The following is a 22,496-nucleotide window of genomic DNA, read 5'->3' as shown; positions in this document are numbered from 1 at the left end:
CTTTCATATCACAACTAATGAACCTATATCACCATTTATAGAGGAATTTATTTTTTTTTCAGGTTTGAAAGAATATATCAAACTTTCTAGTCAAAAAATTTAATCATTACCTACATTTTTTCCGAAAAAACGCTGTTAACAATAACCACATTCTTTTCCAAACCATCTAGTGTTAATAAACATTTTAAATTTCTAAAAAAAGTCACTTTAATTCCGATATCGAAATTCAAATCTCTAGGTTTTGCTATTCAAAATTGTATGACATTTGAAATAAAAGAAAATAAGTACTCGTAGATATCATACGATCGAAAAAAAAACGGCGTCAAAGACGGCTGGGGAATGACAATTGATAAAAATTTTGGCGAGGTCAAGCCCTATAGACTTCATTACTTGACCCGTACTCTTCATTATTTTTAATGGCGCTTATTGCCAGTTGGCCTTAAGAAAGTAGTTGAATTAGTTTTAGGTGTTATGTCAATTATTAGTAAATGACGTATAGGGATTGCCTATCCTAGCCGTCTTTGGCGCCTGTTTTTTAGATCATACGGTATATTCTGAGGTAAGGTTTAAATATACGAAGAAATGTTTTGATTCGCTAGGAGATTCATTAATTGATTTTCCAAATTGTTTTATTTTTGTTATTTCTTAATTAAATTGAACATAGAAATGTATTTAAACAATTTTCTATTTAAATTTCTTTTATAATAAGTCGTCAAATATACAACACAATATTTCTTTAAAGTTAGTAATTAATATAATGTACATATATCTATTTAAAAATACTTATTTAGAATTAAGATTATTAAAATGTATATAATTGTTCATATTACGGTATAAAGAGTATCACAGTATAAAAAGTCAAGATGATTTAAAGTGTGCTGCTTCTGGAGAAAAAACGTAAGTTTATTTTTCTTTACTTTACATACTTTTTTAAACTACCCTGGATTAGTACACAACACATCCCTACTTATTATAAAACTAGCGTGTACCCGCGACTTCGTTCGCGTCGAATTAATTATTTGTAATGGTGATGATAAAGCAAAGCAAGAATTTCCATTAACATACTGGATAACATTTTCTCACATTTATGTCAGCATGAGAAAAAAAAACAATATGGCGAGATTATTATATTTTGGCAGTTACTAAGTATGAAAGATAAAAATCATTTTCACCCCATTTCATCTCCTTAGAAAAATCCCTTTGCCAAAAATAAGCTTTTTACGACAAGCAGTTTAAGCAGAATCGTGGTTAATCCATTACCCAACTTTTTGGAACACCCTGTATGATTTTTTAAAAAAATTCAAAATATGTAAAAAAACAAAATAAATTATGCGTGTCCAAGCGTTTTCCCGAAAGACTAACCGTTTTTTAAATAACAAATATTGTAATATTTGAGGGGCGTTTTCACCCTCTTGGAATTTGAGATTCGAGAAACCCCTCCTTATTGAACCTCTACACCCCACAGTCAATCCGTTTGCCGAAAATCAGCTTTAAACGTCAAGCAGTTTAAGCAGAATCGTGATTACTCAATGGTCATATTTTCTGAAACACCCTGTATAAATTTTTAAAAAATCTTAAAATATGTAAAACAACAAAAACCGAAAAACTCACCGGTTCTTAAATAAAAAATATTCTAATATTTGATGGGTGGTTTCACCCCCTTAGAATTCGAGTTTCAAAAAATCCCTTCTTATCGAACCTCTACACCCTAAAGTCAATCCGTTTTCCAAAAATCAGCTTTTTACGTCAAGCACTTTAAGCAGAATCGTGACTAATCAATGATCAGATTTTTCGAAACCCCCTGTATACATTTTTAAAAAATCTTAAAATATTTATGTAAAAAAACAAAATAAAATATACGTGTTTAAGCGTTTTTCGGAAACTTGACCGTTTTTTAAATAAGAAATATTGTAATATTTGAAGGGTGGTTTCACCCCCTTGGAACTGGAATTTCGAAATATCCCTTCTTATCGAACCTCTACACCCTAGAATCAACCTGTATGCCAAAATTGAGCTTCTCACGTTGAGTCGTTTGAGCAGTATCGTGATTAATCAGTAGGTCAGTCACTTAAGGATTTTATATATTAGTATAGATATACAGATTGTTAACTGGACGGTTACTTATTGGGGAACAGAATGGCAACACTGCCTACATTCCAAATAAGTACTAAAGCTAAAGCTGCCGACTCGTCCCGTCGCGTCGCGTCGCGTCTTCTCTCGACGAGCGGGCCGAGGTTGCCATATTTCAACCATAAAGCTCTTGCCGCGAGTAATAAACAAATTAACAACCTGTATATGAATATCTGCCCACTAGGATTAAACGTGTTTCTGTGGCAGAATAGGTACCGAAAGAACTTAGAAGAAGCAGTATACTGTATCGAGAAACTAAAACCAAAACGTTTATGGTGTAACAAACTAAACAAAAACGTTTATGTGGTGAGTGTTATTTTCTCCATTAGACACACTTGGAAAATAAACATACCTGGGTATATACCGGGTACATAGTATAAACATGATGAAGAGAAGAGATATCAACTGGATTAAAGGAGGATTGCCACGGAGATGACTCACTAGGGCTAAATATATTCCTGATGAGGCAGAATACCGAAGGAATTTTGTCAGTGTTGAAATGTTAGTAGGTACTTAACTTAAATTGAATTACTCTGTCTTGACTTAACGTTAATTATCATGTAATTATTTTGATTTAAGTCATTTTATCGACTTAAAGTTTGATTTTGATACATCCGTTCTCCGACGATAGGTACGATGATACGATATTAATTTTATTGGTTGAGTTTAAAGACTTCGATTGGTTAGAAAATTACGCCGTTTTTAAATTTATTGCATTTTCATGCCTCCGTTCATCTGATATACGATTTGCTTGTGATTGGTGTCATTTTATATTTGCATGTCATAACGATTTCGCTGTTTTACTTATAGTCTAAAAGCTGGCAACATTTTCGAGAGACTTTTAAGAATCCTGGTTCTTTTGCTATGCTCTCCTGAACAGAGTGCGGACCGTCTGGCTGCCGGTGGATGTTGCGTTCCCTGCTGCGCATCATATCTGTATTCAGCATCTGTTCACTACTGCGCATCACAAATTCTCCCTGTATTTCAGAAACTAAGGAGGGTAGGACAAACCTATATACAGTGTGACCCACTCAAGACCGGGCACCCTCCATAAAATCTGTGTTTATAGTCCGATTTTGATGATTTTTTTTTCAAATATAAAGTTTCAAAAAATGTACTTTAGGGCTCAATGTCATGTTATTTCACAAAAAACAAGGCCTACTTAATAAAGTTTTTGTGGTGAAAAATTTGCAAAATCATATTAGCGATTTTTTTTCAAAAAATTTGAGTACACCCCTACATTCGGCATCCCTCAAAACAGTTCTGTACCAAATTTCGTTTAAAAATATTAATTATTAATAATTCTGCAGTTAAATTAAATAATTCCCTATTTTTGCCAATTTAACGATGAGTTATAACGTAACCCTTGAAAAAAACAATCCACAACAATGGGTTTTATTAGCTGTCAATTCTTGCAGCGTAGAATTGAATATTAATTTAATAGCACGCAGAAAAGTGTTGTATCAAGAAATATTATTTGCATTATGGAACAATTAAATATTAGGGATAAAATTGAAATGATTCGTTTAGTGGGTGATAACTATCTTCAAGCAGGAGAAGCTGCCAGAGAATTTAACAACAGACATCCCGACAGACCTGCAGTAAGTAGAAGCACGGTTCAACGAATAAATAGAGTTTTTAATGAAACTGGTTGTGTGTCAAAATACTTACTAAAAAACAGAAGGCCGGAACATTGAATAAATAGGCGGAATGAGGAAATATTAGAATATTTTCGTAACAATCCTCGTGCAAGCATTAGAGGCGCCAGTGTTGATTTGGATATACCAAGGGAAAATATTAGGAGATGTTTGCGAACTAATAAAGTTAAACCCTTTAAACCAAAGATTTTACACACTTTGGAAAACGGAGATGATGTTAGACGATTGAATTCTGCTTATGGGCTCAAGCAGAGTATTTAAATAATAGAAATTTCTTAAAAGAAATTTTATTTAGTGATGAGGCAACATTTAGTACAAACGGAGTAGTATCCTCTCAAAATTCGCGATTCTGGGCAGTCGAAAACCCTGAATGGGTGATCAATACAAGAAGACAGTATTCTCAGAAATTAAATGTGTGGTGTGGCATACTTGATGATAGAATCATTGGTCCATATTTTTTTGAGAGAAATTTGAATAGTCCAACGTTTTTGAATTTTCTGATTAATGACTTTTGGGATGCAATACATAATTTACCATGCCAAACCCGTTTGAATTTAAAATTTCAATTGGACGGATCACCTGTGCATAACGCGGCAGTTGTCAGGGAATGGTTAAATGAAAATTTTGAAAATAAGTGGATAGGTCGAAATAGCCCGCTAATTGAGTGGCCACCGAGATCCCCGGACCTAACACCCCTTGATTTCTTTCTTTGGGGTTTCTTAAAGCAACAAGTTTACAAGTCTAGACCTCAATCTGTAGATGAATTACGGCGTATTAGAATTACAGAGGCTTCTGCAAATATTACACCACAGCAGCTTAGGAATGTAACTGTTAATCTAAAAAAGATGCGACAAATGCATTGAACTGAATGGAGGGGGCTGGTAGAAGCTAACTCAGAATTATTTGAATATGTTTAACTTATTATTCTATTGTGTTGTTGCTTGTAGTATTTTTATCATTGTTTGTAATAAAACTCGTTGTCGTCGATTGTTTTTTCAAGGGTTACGTGATAACTCATCGTTAAATTGGCAAAAATAGGGAATTATTTAATTTAACTGCAAAATTATTAATAATTAATAATTTTAAACGAAATTTGGTACAGAACTGTTTTGGGGGATGCCGAATGTAGGGGTGTACTCAAATTTTTTGAAAAAAAATCGCTAATATGATTTTGCAAATTTTTCACCACAAAAACTTTATTAAGCAGGCCTTGTTTTTTGTGAAATAACATGACATTGAGCCCTAAAGTACATTTTTTGAAACTTTATATTTGAAAAAAAAATCATCAAAATCGGACTATAAACACAGATTTTATGGAGGGTGCCCGGTCTTGAGTGGGTCACACTGTATATGTGTAGCATATTTAGTTTCATAAAAAAGTAGCAAAGTAATGTGAAAATCGCATCATTGTATCTCCACTCATAAATGAGAAATCGCAGTAGTAGTCTACCGGCAGCCACTTTGGTCAGGAGAGCATAGCAAAAGATATATTAAAGAACCAGCTTTCTTAAAATTCCCGTTTATCCGGGAAAAGAAAGAAAGTCTTTAAAGACTTAAAATTGAAATCATTTTGATTTTAGAAATGACTTAAGACTTAGATTTAAGTAATTTTCAAACTGACTTGTTGCAGCTCTGATACATACAGGGTGTCCCAGAAATAAGTGCCAGTATTTTAAGGGGTGGTAGATCTGGTCAAAGGAAAGAAGTTATTGAACTTTGGCAACATTTTGAGAACCGCTGGCGATAGTCGGGCATTAAGTTTTTTTCAAGAGGTTTTTCAGCTTATTCGACGACTCCGGTGAATAAACGAGTGGCACTAAAAAGTTTTTTAAAATTTCCTGGAAAATGTCAAGAAAAATATAAAATTTTCAACAATTTTTTTTCGTAAAAAACCTCACAGGCGTGTTTCTGGGGCCGGTATACAGGGTGTCCCAGGCTGAGCGTGCATTAGAAGTTTCTAGAGAACCACAATATCTAGATCGGAGGTTTTTTGCACATCATTGTTTTACAACGAGATCCAGTGGCGTAGCAAGGCGGGGGCGGAGGGGTCGGACCGCACCGGGCGGCGCAAAGTGATGCAGAAGTTCCCAAAAGCGGCAGAAAATCAAAATATCAAAAGTATTTTTTTTTAATTATAATTTCACTCGTATAGTTCCTAATAGACCATATTTTCAGAATCGTGAAGATTTTTGAATGAAAACGGGTCCATTATTAATCCCTGATAAGAAATGTTCGAGCTTATAAAATTATTAGCTGAAGCTAAAATATTTTGATTAAATTTTGATTAAATAAAATTAGTGCGTTTAACGTTGGTGATAAATTAGTTAAAAACTGATGGTACTCTGAGAAAGTACAATGTTTTCAACTGTTTCTCCTCATGGTAATTCTAGTTTTAACTTCCCTGGTACCATAAAAAAAATCAATAAAGACCTTGATGTAATTAGGAACTGCTTAATCTAAAATCACATTTTATGTAAGCCAATACAAAATGCTCCAAATTGCTCCAAAGAAATATGATGTATGTTACAATTATTAGCCTTTTTTCTCCATAACTACGAAGTTTCATGACCAACATTAGCCCACAAATACCCTTTAGGTTGCCTAACTCTCCCGAAAACCATGGTTTAGTTTCCCAAAATAAATTACGTATGACATTATATTACTGGGTGTTTCTTATGTGCTTATTTTCAGTGCTGTTAGATCTCGATAAAAGAAACATATTTTCTCTTTATCATTTTTCAAATAAAAAATTTTAGCAAAAAAAATAGCTAAAATTTTGAGAACCACTGGATCTTTTCTGGATTTTCTTTCTTGTAAATTTAATCTACTATCTATGTTGCTATATTATCAAGAAATTATGTTTCTTAACTAAAACAAATTTCAAAAAAATTTTCAAAAAATTCCGAATTTTCAAAATTTTTTTTTCGCGAAAAAAATTCATAGTCGTGTTGCTGGGGTTGAACTATTCTCCCAGTTAAAATACTTGCACTTATTTCTAGGACACCCTGTAGGTATATAAAAAAACACGAATATCTAAAACGCACTTATAGATTTATTCGTTTACAACACAAGGAATAATAATATCTTGATTATGTGTTTGGTTATTTGTAATTGGCAAAAATAGAAACCAGCAAGGCTTGTGATAAAGAAAAAAATATTTTGAAGAGATTATGACTTCCTCTTCTATCTTGCTCACAGCAGTGCAGGCTTCCGCTGAAAATGGATAAAAATTTTGTAGATAATTTCAGTTTCAGTCTTAGAATGACCGTTAACAGTTAATTTATAGTGAACGAAAAGAATTTTTTAAAGTGATTTTATAAAATTGAGTAATATGAGAGTGTTTAGTGCGATTTTTTTAGTGATAATGCCATTTGTTGATGTTGCAGATAGTATATTCATTAGTAGGATGCGTAAGTGTCAAATCTTATATACAGGGTCGTGCTTGCAACAGCGCGTTAGGCATCTGTAGCTCCTATATTAAAACACTTAGGAATTTTGTTCGCAAATTGCAAACCTTAAAGTATGTACTAGGTTGCATTTTTCATCAAAAAATTGTGAGGGGATCTGGATATTTTTTTTAAAATGGAATACCCTGTATATTATTGCATTTTTTGCTTCCTTTTCCATCACTTTGCATAATTCTAAGATATTATCAAATATGTTCTGCTAGTTTTAGATGAGATATTAATAAAAAAACAGACTTTAAAAAAATATTAGAAAAACAAGAAATGTCTTGAAATCAAAAATATACTAGGTATTTACTATAGTTGTTCTATACTTAACATTGTTATAAATATCGTAATCTTAAATTATACAAGGGTGTACAAAATTCTACGCCAAACTTTCTAAAATATTAAATCATTTTTCTTTGTTTTTTTTTGTTAAATGGCCCTCTACAGGGTTGTTCACCACATACAACACAGAGTATTGTAGCCAAACGATTAGATTTTTACAAATTGTAAGTTTTGGGTTCGTTGAAGGACTATTAGAGCTACAGTTTAAAAATCATTTTACAAAATACAGAGTGTCCCAAATAAGTAAAAAATATTATAGTTGTATTTTCTTTTAAATGGAACACCCTGTATATTATTCTATTTTTAGATTCTATGATTGAAATAAAGGTAAACTTAATTAACCCTACCGTTTTTGAAATATTTTCAATTTTCAAAAAATTTAAGGCTTCATTTCTCCAAGGGTATCAAAGTTTTTAATACTAAATATTTACTGCAGATTATTTATTGATCAGATATTGTGTTGCAATAATAAAAATTATACTACCTTATACAGAGTGCCCAAAAATTTATATTAAATAATTTCTAGCTTTAAACGGCAATAACTTGTTTAATTTAAATGGAAGATCCTGTATATTTTACGTGAATCAGATGCACAATTTAATTATCTATCAAATTGTGTTTTACTATTTTTATCTATCTCTTCAAGTTTTTGTAGAAAATGCATTTTCTTATAATTTAGATCTCATTTATCACTATACCCATGGAATATTGACATTTTAGATTTTTTTAAAGCAAAATATGTACAAAATGTACAAGTAGTTAAAATAATAATATTGCAAGCCCATTTGTTTACAAAAAAAGAACTATTTAAATCTTTGTTTTTTTTGCCGTCTCGCTAGCTCATGTGTGCTTTGAATTTTAACTCCCAGTGCGCGTAAAGAAATTCCACTTCAAAGACAATTTTAATAATAACTTAGGACTACGTAAAGTAATTATAAGGAAGCTACAGATACAATAATGTACAGGGTGTTCCATTTAAAAATAATACTCCCGATCCGTTCACACTTTCTTGAGCCATTCTGTAGAAGTTAAAATATTTTCCCTAAATAGGATCTAGTACATACATACTTTACGTATATGCACTCTATAAGTTCTTTCTCATGTTTTTGATGGGATAATACGATATGATCGAAAAAAAAACGGCGTCAGCGATGGCTATAAAAAAAAGATCGCTGTCATTATATACGTAAAACTAGCGTGTACCAGCGACTTCGTTCGCATCGAATTGATCATTTGTAATGGTGATGATAAAGCAAAGCAAGAATTTCCATTAACATACAAACTGGATAAAATTTTCACACATTTATGTCAGCATTAGTAAAAACAATATGGCGATATTATTATATAACTTCGTAATATTTGAGGGGTAGTTTCATCTCGTTGGAATTTGACTTTCGAAAAATCCGTTTGCCAAAAATAAGCTTTTTACGTCAAGCAGTTTAAGCAGAATCGTGGTTCAGAAATTACCCAACTTTTTGGAACACCCTGTATGATTTTTTAAAAAAATTCAAAATATGTAAAAAAAAACCAAATAAATTATGCTTGTCCAAGCGTTTTCCCGAAAGACTAACCGTTTTTTAAACAACAAATATTGTAATAAATATTTGAGGGGCGTTTTCACCCTCTTGGAATTTGAGATTCGAGAAACCCCTTCTTATCGAACCTCTACACCCCACAGTCAATCCGTTTATCAAAAATCAGCTTTAAACGTCAAGCAGTTTAAGCAGAATCGTGATTACTCAATGGTCATATTTTATGAAACAGCCTGTATAAATTTATAAAAAATCTTAAAATATGTAAAACAACAAAATAAAATATACGTGTTTAAGAGTTTTTCCGAAAAACTCACAGGTTTTTAAATAAAAAATATTTTAATATTTGAGGGATAGTTTCACCATTGGTTTCACCCCCTTAGAATTCGAGTTTCAAAAAATCCCTTCTTATCGAACCTCTACACCCTAAAGTCAATCTGTTTTCCAAAAGTCAGCTTTTCATCAGTCAAGCGCTTTGAGCAGGATCGTGATTAATCAATGACCAGATTTTTCGAATCACCCTATATACATTTTTAAAAAATATTAAAATATGTAAAAAAACAAAATAAAATATACGTATTTAAGTGTTTTTTCGGAAACTTGACCGTTTTTTAAATAAAATATATTGTAATATTTGAGGGGTGGTTTCACCCTCCTGGAACTGGAATTTCAAAAAATCCCTTCTTATCGAACCTCTACACCCTAGAATCAACCTGCATGCCAAAATTGAGCTTACGTTGAGTGGTTTGAGCACGATCGCGATTAATCAGTATGTCGGATTTTATATATTAGTATAGATTATATGGGAAATGTCATCGATTTCCAAGCCAACTGGACGCCGTTTTTTTCGATAATATGGTATTTTCTCTCCTAGAGGAGCTACATTTTTAAACGAAATATTCAATTTCAGCGTGTCGCGATCCTGAGATCAAAAACGGCAGGGCAAGACTAAAACAAAGAGGACGATGGGCAAAATTTATTTGTGCCCCTAGTTATACTCTTGTTGGCGAAAGGACAGCTTATTGTAGGAATGGAGTGTGGGACATAACACTCCCAAAATGTGTCGGTAAGTATAGATAACTCAGATATTAGTAAACTGACAGCCTATTTTTTTATTTCTTATTGAATTAATATAAGCTTATATCGTCTTATCAACGGTAATATATTCATTGACTATCTTTCTCTTTTCTCTTAGGTTCAAGTTGTCCAAAACCGGGTAAAATACCTGTCAATAGCGTGATGTTGGCTCCAATTCCAGGAGCTTTAAACTTCTACTGTCAGCCAGGATACTCAATGACTGGACCAAAAACGTTATATTGTGATGGAAAAACATGGGACAACCATATGCCAGCTTGTATAGGTAAACATAATACAGGGCGAGTCTTAAATAACTGCAAATATTTTCAGGGCTGGTAGATCTCGATAAAAGAAACATATTTTCTTTTTAGTGTTTTTTAAATAAGTCGAAAATAACCGAGTTTTTCAAGTATGGAATTAAAAAAAATTGATTTATTTTTAAAAAAATTGTATCACCGGATTTTTTCTGTATTTGTATCCTTTTCGTGCCGTATCCATGCCGTAACCAGAGATTAGAGATTATAATGAAATAATAGAATATCAGAGATTTAAATTTGCAGTGAATAGGCAGTTCTAAAAAGTTTTCTAAGATATACATAGGAATATTTAAAAGAAAAAGCACGATTTTAACATCTTTTTTTTGCGAATAAGTCTCATAGACGTGTTCCTGGTGTCGAAATATACCACCCTAAAAATATTTGCACTTATTTAAGACTTACCCCGTATATACTTACGTATAAAATAATTTTAAGCCAAAATACAAAAATAACTTAGCTTATTAAGTATGCACTTTTAAAAACCTTTAAACAGTACAGACTAAAAAGTTAAATAATATACATTGTTTACCTTATTTATGAAAATAAGTGTAGATATTTTTCGAAAGTTTATAACGCGGCAAATAAAATATACAGGGTGTTCCATTAAAAAAACATAAGTTTGTGTCATATTTCGAAAAATACAGCTTCCAACGAAATACGAGTTGCACCACAGGATTCTACGTAGAAAACTCTACAGGAAACAGTTTTTACCTTTTCGATATCTTATATGATAACCGAGATACGAGGTGTGTCGAAAAATGCATCAATTTCAAATTTGTCCTGTATTTTAGGAACTAAGAGGGCTCGTACAAATCTATATGTAGTATCATTAGTTCCATAAACGAGAAACCCCATAAACCACACGAAAATGGGACACCCTGTACAAATATATTAATTTTTTAGCTTCCAACGAAAAAGCACCTTTGTTCTGTGATTTCGAAAAGTCAGACATATGCTACTGGAACCACGACTTGAACCATGATATGGACTGGACACGAGGGCAATACAAGACTCCAACAGGCTACTCTATGCCAACTGGACCCAGCCATGACCACACCAAAGGCTTCCGGTCTAACGGTAAAGTTACAAAAAACAAACTATAGCTAGTATACCGGGTGCGTCTCAAAAGTGGCTCACCCTTATAACTTTTTTATTTTTTCAGATAAAAAAACGAGATTTGGTATGTTAGTATATGACATAAATTAGGATTGATTGACGCATTCAATTTTTTTTGTCACTTCCTGTTTCACCGGAAATCACTACAACTTTTGATTTTTAAATAACACCCTCGGTATTTTTTTACTTTATTCTATAGAAAATAACACTCTGAATAGAATAACATATAATACGTCAACTTTTGACATTTTCGCATATGGTTTATTTGAAATTGTAACATGCGGTTCATAAAGACAATTTGACTCTAAATACTAAGTGTGTGGTATCAAATTATTCCTAAAAATGCTTTTTCCAAATATGCCAATAATAAGCCATCCTTGTTCCATTTGAAAACATTGAGATAGGATTAAAAATACGATTTGTGCATCTTTTAACCGGCCAGGACGAGACACGAAAAACATTCGAAGATCAAGTCTATTTTTCCAAGGCTCTTTGATTAAAAATTGGTATCAAACACAGCCATGCATGGCACTCTAAATTGACATTTTAAAGTACGATTTTTTTAAGCAAAAACATCAAAAGTTGACATATGATATGTCATTCTATTCAGAATGTCCTTTTCTATCGAATAAAGTAAAAATATACCGAGGGTGCCATTTAAAATACAAAAGTTGTAGTCATTTCCGGTGAAACAGGAAGAGACCGAAGACAATTGAATACATCATTCAGTCTTAGTTTATGTCATATACTAATATACCAAATCTCGTTTTTTATCTGGAAAAATATAAGTTATAAAGATGAGCCACTTTTGAGACGCATCTGGTATAGTATATAGATTGTAGATAATTAAATATTTTTTCCTAGGTTACTACATGTATTTGGAAACATCATCGCGAAGAGTAAACGATACAGCCCGTTTAATTTCACCAATATTTCCGAAAACCAATACTATAGGGTGCTTGGAATTTTGGTACCATATGCACGGCCGAACTATAGGTAATAAGGAGCGACCAACAATGGTTGAAAGAGTTGGCTGGCTTGGTGTAGTGATTTCGCTTGTTTGGTTGGCAATAGAAATAAGAAAAATTGACGTCAATGAATTAACATAATTTGCTAGTTTTTTCACATCTCCGCGACCTTACAGATCTATTGCATTCCCCTTTCTTGAGTTGTAACTCATCATATACAGTCTCAGGGTTTTGACAAAAGCCAGTATCTGAGACGGTTTCACAGAGGTTCTCCATCTCCGATATTAGCCGTACCAAAGTTTATGGCACGAACGATTGTCGTCTCGGCGCACTCACTGGCTTTGTTCGGGTTCTTATTATTACCGATTCTGAACTGTCCTAGAACTCTGCCGCGCATGCGCTAATAAAATAATTTCTCCGTGTGTCCTTCTGCGCATGCGTATCACAGTTCTAGGACGGTTCAGAATCGGTAATAAGAAAAACCCGAAGTAAGCTACTGATGAGGTGTTCTGGTGTTTCCCCATTTTCCCCACAGAATTTGCATTCGCCGTTGTTTCTTCGTTTCAATCTACTGAGGCGTTCATTGCGGAGGCAATGTCCTGTTAACAAACCCGTGACAATCCGAAGATTGTTCTTACTTCAATCAAGGAAAATCTTTGATTTTTCTCGGTCGTAAGTTTTGAGGCATTTCTTCGAGTATCTTAGACCGCTGGAAGTTTCCCATTCCAGGTGACCAGGTGATTTAAGTTGGTTTCCGAAATCAGTGTTCCCAACTCTCAAAAATTTACCTCCATAAAAATCTAAAATGCTCACTTCAAAACCCCCCAAAATATCACTAAAAAACTAAAAAAAAATTATCCCCTAAAAACCCCCAAAAAATATAAAAAAATAAATAAATATTATTAAACAAACAGGTATACAGGGTTGTTCACCACATACGACACGGCGTATTGTAGCTAAACGATTAGATTTTTACAAATTGTAAGTTTTGGGTTCGTTGAAGGATTATTAGAGCTACAATTTAAAAATATTTTTACAAGATACAGAGTGTCCCAACTAAGTAAAAAATATTATAGTTGTATTTTTTTAAATGGAACTCCCTGTATATTATTCTATTTTTAGATTCTACCGTTAAAATAAAGGTTAATTTGATTAAGGTTCATCATACTTAAACCTTACCGTTTTTGAAATATTTTGAATTTTATGAAATTGCAGTAAAAATTTTAAGGCTTCATTTCTCCAAGGGTATCAAAGTTTTTAATACTAAATATTTACTGAAGATTATTTATTGACCAGATATTGTGTTGCAATAATAAAAATTTACTACCTTTATACAGAGTGTCCAAAAATGTATATTAAATAATTACTAGCTTTAAACGGCAATAGCGTGTTTAATTTAAATGGAACACCCTATATATTTTGCGTGAATCAGATGCACAATGTAATTGTCTATCAAAATATATTATACCATTTTTTACCTATCTCTTCAAGTTTTCGTAGAAAATACATTTTCTTATAATTTACACCTCATTTATCACTATACCCATGGAATATTGACATTTTAGATTATTTTTAAAGATGTAACAAATTTTCTAAGAGTACAGATACTAATATTGTCGATATAGCTCGCTTATTTCATAAAAAAAATAAAAAAAAACTGTTTAAATATTTTTGTTAAAAAGGACCAATTAATATGATCCCAGTATTCAGACTACATTAATTGACTGTTTATGTTGATTAATAATAATTGCTCCAAATACTAAAAAACTGAATTTTGTGTGTGTATTAGACAGTGTGGTAAAAAGTAACGCATTATAAATTTTATTTCATTTTTTGACGAATGCTGATTTATAAAAGCAGAGACGTTTATTTTCATAATTTATTGTTATATTGATTTCTGAGCCAAATCCACATTTATTTAGAATACTTTATTAATTAAAACAATTTAAAAGTATGTAATTAACTAATTTTTGGTCGGAAATAATGGTGGTATATTTAATTCGTATACTCTTTTATAAAGATTTAAATATTTTTTTTTGGTATACCAGTAGGCTTGCAATATTTACCACCGATATTTTGTGCAATGTTGCTTAAAATATAAATCTGAAATGTCAATATTCCATGGGTATAGTGATAAATAAGGCTTAAATTATAAGAAAATGCATTTTCTACGAAAAGTTGCAGAGATAGGTAAAAAATGGTATAATAAAATTTGATAGACAATTAAATTGTGCCTATGATTCACGTAAAATATACAGGGTGTTCCATTTAACTTAAACACGTTATTGCCGTTTAAAGCTAGTAATTATTTAATATAAATTTTTGGACACTCTGTATAAGGTAGTAAAATTTTTATTATTGCAACACAATATCTGATCAATAAATAATCTTCAGTAAATATTTAGTATTAAAAACTTTGATACCCTTGGAGAAATGAAACATTAAAATTTTTATTGCAATTTCTTAAAATTGAAAATATTTCAAAAACGGTAAGGTTTAAGTGTGATAAACCTTAATCAAATTTATCTTTATTTCAATCGTAGAATCCAAAAATAGAATAATATACAGGGTGTTCCATTAAAAAAAATACAACTATGATATTTTTTACTTATTTGGGACACTCTGTATCTTGTAAAATATTTTTAAATTGTAGCTCTAATAGTCCTTCAACGAACCCAAAACTTACAATTTGTAAAAATCTAATCGTTTAGCTACAATACTCCGTGTCGTATGTGGTGAACAACCCTGTATAATAGTGTGTTTTAAGTGGTTGAACGTTTATTTGCTGTATTTGAGCGTAGAATATAGAATATATTTTCGTTCTTTACTAAATTTAGTAAGAGTGACAACGAAGGAAGATTCCCGTTTATTTGTCTTTTACTCGCCTCTGCGCATATCGATGGCGGTAACAATGAAATGTTCAAAATCGGGTGCCTAACATAAATGAAATAAATAAATTATTATTTTGTTTTATTTATACTTTCCTATTAATTTTGATAAATAGCAGTAGAGATAAAAAACCCTACTGAAATGTTATCCCTAAAAACACCCCCAAAAAATTTTACTCCCTAAAAAAACCCTGTACAGATTTTTCCCCCTAAATTTAGGGAGAAAACACTGTCCGAAATCCTCTAACACAATATTGCCAACTATTTCAACCATTGCTGATTGATCCGTACATATTTTCTCTAATTATTCAATGTGATTTCTTTGATACTTAGTTTGTTTTTTTATAAAAATTAAAGGTACACTTAGAGCGTATTTTAGAAAAACGTCCGAACCTTGGTCAGTAGATCCAGATAAAGCTATTTTCACGAAAACTGGCAACCATGGGGATGTCTGGCTGAGAGCGTTCATAGAACTGGGAAATATGACAGAAGATTATCAGGTACATATACCGTATGATCGAAAAAAAAGAGTGTATGACATAAAACGTCAAAAATTAACGCTAATTAAAGAAAGATGAAAAGGATAGAACGTTTCCAGACATACAAATCTATTTCCAAAAAAAAAATTTTTCTCGAATTTTAAACTAGGTACACCGTTCAAAAATCATTTTTACTCAATATAAAAATAAATTACAACCTTCAGTAAGTGCCCTTAAAATATAAAGAATAGTACGGGCGAAGTAAATGACGTCTAGGGCTTGACTTCGTCAAAATTATCATCGATTCTTATTCCCAACCGTCTTTGAAATCATTTTTTTACGATCGTATGGTGTTGAATGAATGTGTTGAAAATGAGGATGATTTCAATGATATATTCTATTGCTTTTAAATATTATTTTTCGTTTCCTATACAGGGTGTTCCAATATTCTGTGGACATAGAACTACTACGTATTGTTGGAAGAACTAACTATACAGGGTTGTTCACCACATACGACACGGAGTAAAAAAAACTAAACGATTAGATTTTTACAAATTGTAAGTTTTGTATTCGTTGAAGGACTATCAGAGCTACAATTTCAAAATATTTTTACAAGATACAGGGTATCCCAAATAAATATAAAATATCAAAGTTGTATTTTTTTAAATGGAACACCCTGTATATTATTGCATTTTTAGTTTCTACGATTAAAATAAAGGTAAATTTGATTAAGGTTTATTACACTTAAACCTTACCGTTTTTGAAATATTTTCAATTTTGTGAAATTGCAGTATAAATTTTAAGGCTTTATTTCTCCGAGGCTATCAAAGTTTTTAATACTAAATATTTACTGAAGATTATTTATTGATCAGTTATTGTGTTGCAATAATAAAAATTATACTACCTTATACAGAGTGTCTAAAAAATTATTTTAAATAATTACTAGCTTTAAACGGCAATAACTTGTTTAATTTAAATGGAACACCCTGTATATTTTATGAGAATCAGATGCACAATTTAATTATGTATCAAATTGTATTATACCACTTTTTCACCATACCACTTACCCGTCAAGTTTTCGTAGAAAATGCATTTTCTTATAATTTATACCTCATTTATCAACGTACCCATGGAATATCGACATTTTAGATTGTTTTTAAAACAACAAATGTACAAGATGTATAGACTAGTAATATTATCGTTTTTAGTAAAACGATAATATTACTAGCCCATTTTTATGCAAAAAGAAAACTATTTAAATCTTTATAAAAGAGTATACCATTAATTAAATATACCACCAGTATTTCCGCCCAAATACTAATTAATTACATACTTAATTGTGTTCGTTAATAAATTATTCTAAATAAATGTGGATTTGAATCAGAAATCAATATAATAATAAGTTATGAAAATGAACGTCTCTGTTGTTATAAATAAGCATTTGTCAAAAAATAAAATATCATTTTTAAGGTGTTTTTTTACCACACTGTCTAATACACATACATAATTCAGTTTTTAGTATTTGGAGCAATCAATTATTATTAATTAATGCAAGCAGTCCATTAATGTAGTTTGAATACTGGAATCATATTAATTGGTCCTTTTTACAAATATTTAAACATTTTTTTTATTTTTTAATGACATAAACGAACTATATCGACAATATTAGTATCTGTACCCTTGAAAAATTTGTTACATCTTTAAAAATAATAAAAAATGTCAATATTCCAAGGGTATATTGATAATTGAGGTCTAAATTATAAGAAAATGCATTTTCTAAGAAAACCTGAAGACATAGATAAAAAATGATATAATATAATTTGATAGACAATTAAATTGTGCATCTGATTATCATAAAATATACAGGGTGTTCCATTTGAATTAAAGAAGTTATTGCTGTTTAAAACTAGTTATTATATAAAATAAATTTTTAGACACTCTGTATAAGGTAGTATAATTTTTATTATTGCAACACAAAATTTAGTAAATTGAAATACTTCAGTACAATATTTGGTTTTAAAAACTTAAATACGCCTAGAGAAATAAAGCATTATAATTATTACTGTATTTTGACAAAAACTTAATATTTTCAAAACGGTAAGATTAAAATGCGGTAAACCTTAATCAAATTTTATTTTATTTTAATTGTAGAAACTAAAATGTAATAATATACAGGGTGTTCCATTTCAAAAAATACAACTTTGATATTTTTTTTTATTTGGGACACTCTGTATCTTGTAAAAATATTTTTAAATTGTAGCTCTAATAGTCCTTCAACGAACCCAAAACATACAATATGCAAAAATCTAATAGTTTAGCTACAATAGTCCGCGTCGTATGTGGTGAACAACCCTGTATATATAGGCACCCGAAATATTTTGGTTTTAAAAATACGTAAAGACTGTTCAGCCATCGTTCAGCGTTACGTCATCATTATTTGTCAAATATGAGTTTTAGGGTGTGTCTGAGATCTGGTCATACGTACGTTTCTATATTATTGATTGAGCGAGTTCCGCATTTTTTTTCGGCATTTTTAATTTTTTTCTTGAACTTTGCTTGAACTCCATCATTTACGATCCCTTTAGTTCCAATCCTTTAGACTGTTGAAATTCTTACTTCTAAAGCATCTGCAATTCGCTATATTATTTAAAGACGCTACCAATTTGTATTTTACATAGGAATATTACACCTTTGCTTGTACTTACTTCATATACGGCGTCCATGGGCAAGAGTGTTCTACCAGCGTCTCTTTCTCGAGAAAAATAATTTACAAGCCTAGTAATGAGCTCTTGTTCATTTTCATTAAATCTATGAAAAAATCAATTTTGTTTGACAGCAACAATCGATTTTTAATTTTGACCATATTTTGACATTGATCGATGTCCGTCAATAAAATTATAACCCCAAATCAACTGACAATGACAATTACTAAAAAGAATATGCAGTAATTTACGAAATGCCGTAATGACGTCACCAATTTCTTTCATCTGGTTGTCAAGTGATTGAGATAATTCCACAATAATATGACGTGACGCTGAACATTCTATGTCACGGAATATTGGGACACTGTGTATATGGGCAATTTTTATTTATTTTTCAGTCTTTTTTTTATAAAATTTTAGATAATTATGGAAGGTACTAGGGGAAATGGATATGTGAGTGATATTGCTATAGACGACATAAACATAATAGAAAATTGTGTTTATTCTGAATACACAACAACCACGTAAGTTTTCTAAATGATTTTAGTTTTTCATAGTATTTTTTTAATACTATACAGGGAAAGTCTTAAATAAGTGCGCATATTTTCACAGAGCCGGTAAAAAATCAATAAAAGTTGGCTTGTACATCGTCAAAATATTCGTTGTATTCTTCAATGCTGCAATGTTGCCACGGCTACTTTTTTTACTTTGACTTTTGTGAAATGTGGAATAAAATTCGCAATTTTGTCACCCAATTGAAACTTCATTTTTAAACAATTCATATACAAATATTTTTTTTTTATATCTATATTATTACTTTGTCTATGAATATTACACAAACAAATTGTAATTAAATGAAGTTATTGGAAAACTCTCTAACACAATAATTGAGTAGAGACTAGAAGTTGCCGATCCTGACTATTTAGTGATTGTGGCGTTTTATTGCAATAAAAATCACAATTTTAACTATCTCTTCTATACGTGGGATACCTCTGTATAGTGTGCAATATTACATGAGACACCGTATAGATTAAACTCAAATTTCCTTCCTTTCATTTTAATTTTTGTACCTATGTTAAAAGAATAACAAACTGATTTTCTAATTATTTTTCTAGTGAAGAAAATATTTCGACCACCACCGAAATATTAAAACCCATAGAATCCTGTGAGAATAGATGTGGCAACAAGGCAACTAGTGAAGAAAAAGCCCAATATTTAGCTTGCGATTGCGATGAATTTTGTGGCGAAAGCAGTAGATGCTGTCCAGATTATGTCGATTTCTGTTTTGATGGTAGGTATACCGTGCTGGCAACTGTTACTTGTTACTTTTGGGTCGGTATTTACATGTGTGGAAGTAAATCGCATTGGGATCTTATTAAATCGTTTGATTTTTCATTACCTTCTAGATCATTGGTGTGTTGGCACCCAGAGTAGGAGGACTTTATTTTCTTTGCCTAATTTGTTCGTCTTCTCTAGGCATTCTTTAACCAATTTCGAATAGATGGTTACTGAGTTGATCGCTTTTAACGCTGCTTAACTTAGCTCAATCAGATAACATGGCTATTTCTTGTTTCCGATAGTTCCTATCTAAGATAAGTTGAACGTATATTTGTGTTTTGTTCTTGGATTAATAATATACATACGCCTGGTATTATTTTTGAAATGTTTTGCTTGGAAACTTTGAATAAATAACCCAAACTGGTATATGAGTCTCTGGTTGCAAACAATCTTAATGTTATGGCCAATCTTTATTTTACTCTTTCTTTAACCGGAATATACTTCCTAAAATTTGTATTTTTCCTTTCTATATGGGGGCCAACTTAGTTAATGTCTTTCAAAATCAGTAGCGGACATGCGATAAAAAATATTTAAAAAACATTCTGTCTGTTCGCGTAGATGTTTTCTTTCACTGTGCTGGGATCTACTTTTGAAATTATTAGATATCCAACAACGCCTTTTTTCTCTTTTTCTCCTTCGTTTTACAATAATGATCGTACTAGTAGCCGCTATTAAAAATACTTCGGTGTCATGTGGTATCATCGAACAGCACGAATGCAAGCACTACATTACAATGTGGACGCCGTTGCTTGCGAGTCGAAAGATCTTGAGAAACACGACAAACAGAAAGCGCAAGCAACGCAAGCACAATCAAAAGCAAGAGCGCGAGCAGGATCACGAGCAATGTGGATGCACCTTTAGATAACTAATTTTGCTATGCCCTGATCCACTGCAGCCTTTCCAGATCTATTGTGGTCCTCTTCTGATCCCTTAGGTTACATTCTCCAGTCCTATCCTTTGCAAAAAGTCTAGCAACTTGGAGACTGCACCTTCTATATAGCTCTCTGTTAATGGCCTATCATTGCCTATTGTAATCGCACATTTGCCAGGCTGTCGTACCGACATAAAATGTGTTCTGTCGATTCTTCTTCAAATTGACAGAAACTGCATATGCCTTCGTCCGTCAATACTATTCTGCTATTACCTTTAGATGTTCATTCAGCTCACAAAGCCCTGTTAGTAGACCCACTACAGCGTTGACTGTTTTTCTGTCTTTGATAATAAAAGTATTAACAAATTTATTTATTTTTAGTTTCTACAACAGCTATTATAGAAGCCAACACAACCAATACTGCAATACCAGAAATAGAACAAAATATTTTAAACACTTTAATACCAGTAATCAAAAACGATACCAAACTGCCTGTCTCTTTAACATCAAATCAAACAACAAACGTATATGTACAATTACACACCAAAACTACCTCAACTACAACGAGAATACCTACAACAAAGAACACCACAAAAGTTGTTCTTGAAAAAGAAACCATACCACCTTTAGTACTGCTTCAACCTACTACAAGCCAGATCATTTACCGAAAATATTTTGCACCTACCAAATCAACTACGAAACCGAAAAAAGTCGTACTGCCAGATAAAAAGTTATCAGAGAATGATATAGGCACTATACCAATCAGACAAAACATAAGCGACGTCAATGCTACTCCTTTACCGCTAGATGAGAATATACCTATAAATGAGAAGGAAAAATATGTAGAAAAAGTAGCTAAAGAAGCCGTTTTGAACGAAAATCAGTCACCAGAAAACCTAGACAAGTTGAAAACAGGTTTCAGTCAAAAACAAGACGAATATTCCCACACAAAACTTATTTTTATCATTATAGCAGTACTATGTGGTGTTAGTTCTGTCACAATACTCATCGTATTGGCTGTACTAAAGTACAGAACCAGCAGATACAGGAGACGAATGACGTCAGGCAACGGTGACAGCCAGAGTGACGTCAGGTTTTTGACGGCTGACGAAGTGCTCGATTTTTCATTGGACAAAGACTATGAGGATCTGTGATGTGTATAATATATTGTAAATTTTGTCGTATTTTTTTAATGTTTGTTTCTTAATATAAAATGTCAAAAAAATACAATTAAAGACTGTTCAGCCATCGTCCAACGTTACGTCATCATTATATGCCAATTGTGAGTTTTAGGGTGTGTCTGAGATCAGTTCATATTGTTTAGAACATTTGACAATCCGTCCATAAAATTATAAACCCAAATCAAATCACAATGACAATTACTAAAAGGAAATTTTAACATTTATATGTCCGTCAATAAAATAATAACCCAAATCAATTGAGAATGACAGTTACTAAAAAGAATATGCACTAATTTACGAAATGCCGTAATGACGTCACCAATCTTTTTCATCTGGTTGGCAAGTGATTGAGATCTTGACAATATATGACTTGACGTTGAACGATGGCTGAACATTCTATACTATATTATTGACTGAGCGAATTTCGTTTTTTTTTCGGCATTTA

The 22,496-nt window shown here is 31.7% G+C and overlaps 1 protein-coding gene across 2 annotated transcripts; it reads left to right on the top strand.

Moving 5' to 3' along the window:
• Positions 1–388: 388 nt before the first annotated feature.
• Positions 389–22,469, top strand: LOC115877109 (MAM and LDL-receptor class A domain-containing protein 1-like). 2 transcript variants are annotated; one of them, XM_030893202.1, is made up of 9 exons: positions 389–897; positions 10,025–10,180; positions 10,310–10,474; positions 11,412–11,585; positions 12,489–12,620; positions 15,838–15,980; positions 19,082–19,185; positions 19,777–19,952; positions 21,252–22,469. In XM_030893202.1, the coding sequence occupies exons 3-9, from the start codon at positions 10,354–10,356 to the stop codon at positions 22,022–22,024; spliced, it is 1,623 nt and encodes a 540-aa protein (XP_030749062.1). In that variant the 5' UTR covers positions 389–897; positions 10,025–10,180; positions 10,310–10,353; the 3' UTR covers positions 22,025–22,469. The 2 variants fall into 2 exon arrangements, with proteins under 2 accessions (XP_030749062.1, XP_030749061.1); XM_030893201.1 differs by lacking the exon at positions 389–897 and adding an exon at positions 7,027–7,198.
• The last annotated feature ends 27 nt before the right edge of the window (positions 22,470–22,496 follow it).

Source organism: Sitophilus oryzae, unplaced genomic scaffold (genome assembly GCF_002938485.1).
Source record: "Sitophilus oryzae breed Bouriz unplaced genomic scaffold, Soryzae_2.0 scaffold_1442_pilon_pilon, whole genome shotgun sequence".
NCBI classification, from domain to species: Eukaryota; Metazoa; Arthropoda; class Insecta; order Coleoptera; family Curculionidae; genus Sitophilus; species Sitophilus oryzae.
This window is presented reverse-complemented; position numbering and strand designations above follow the sequence as displayed.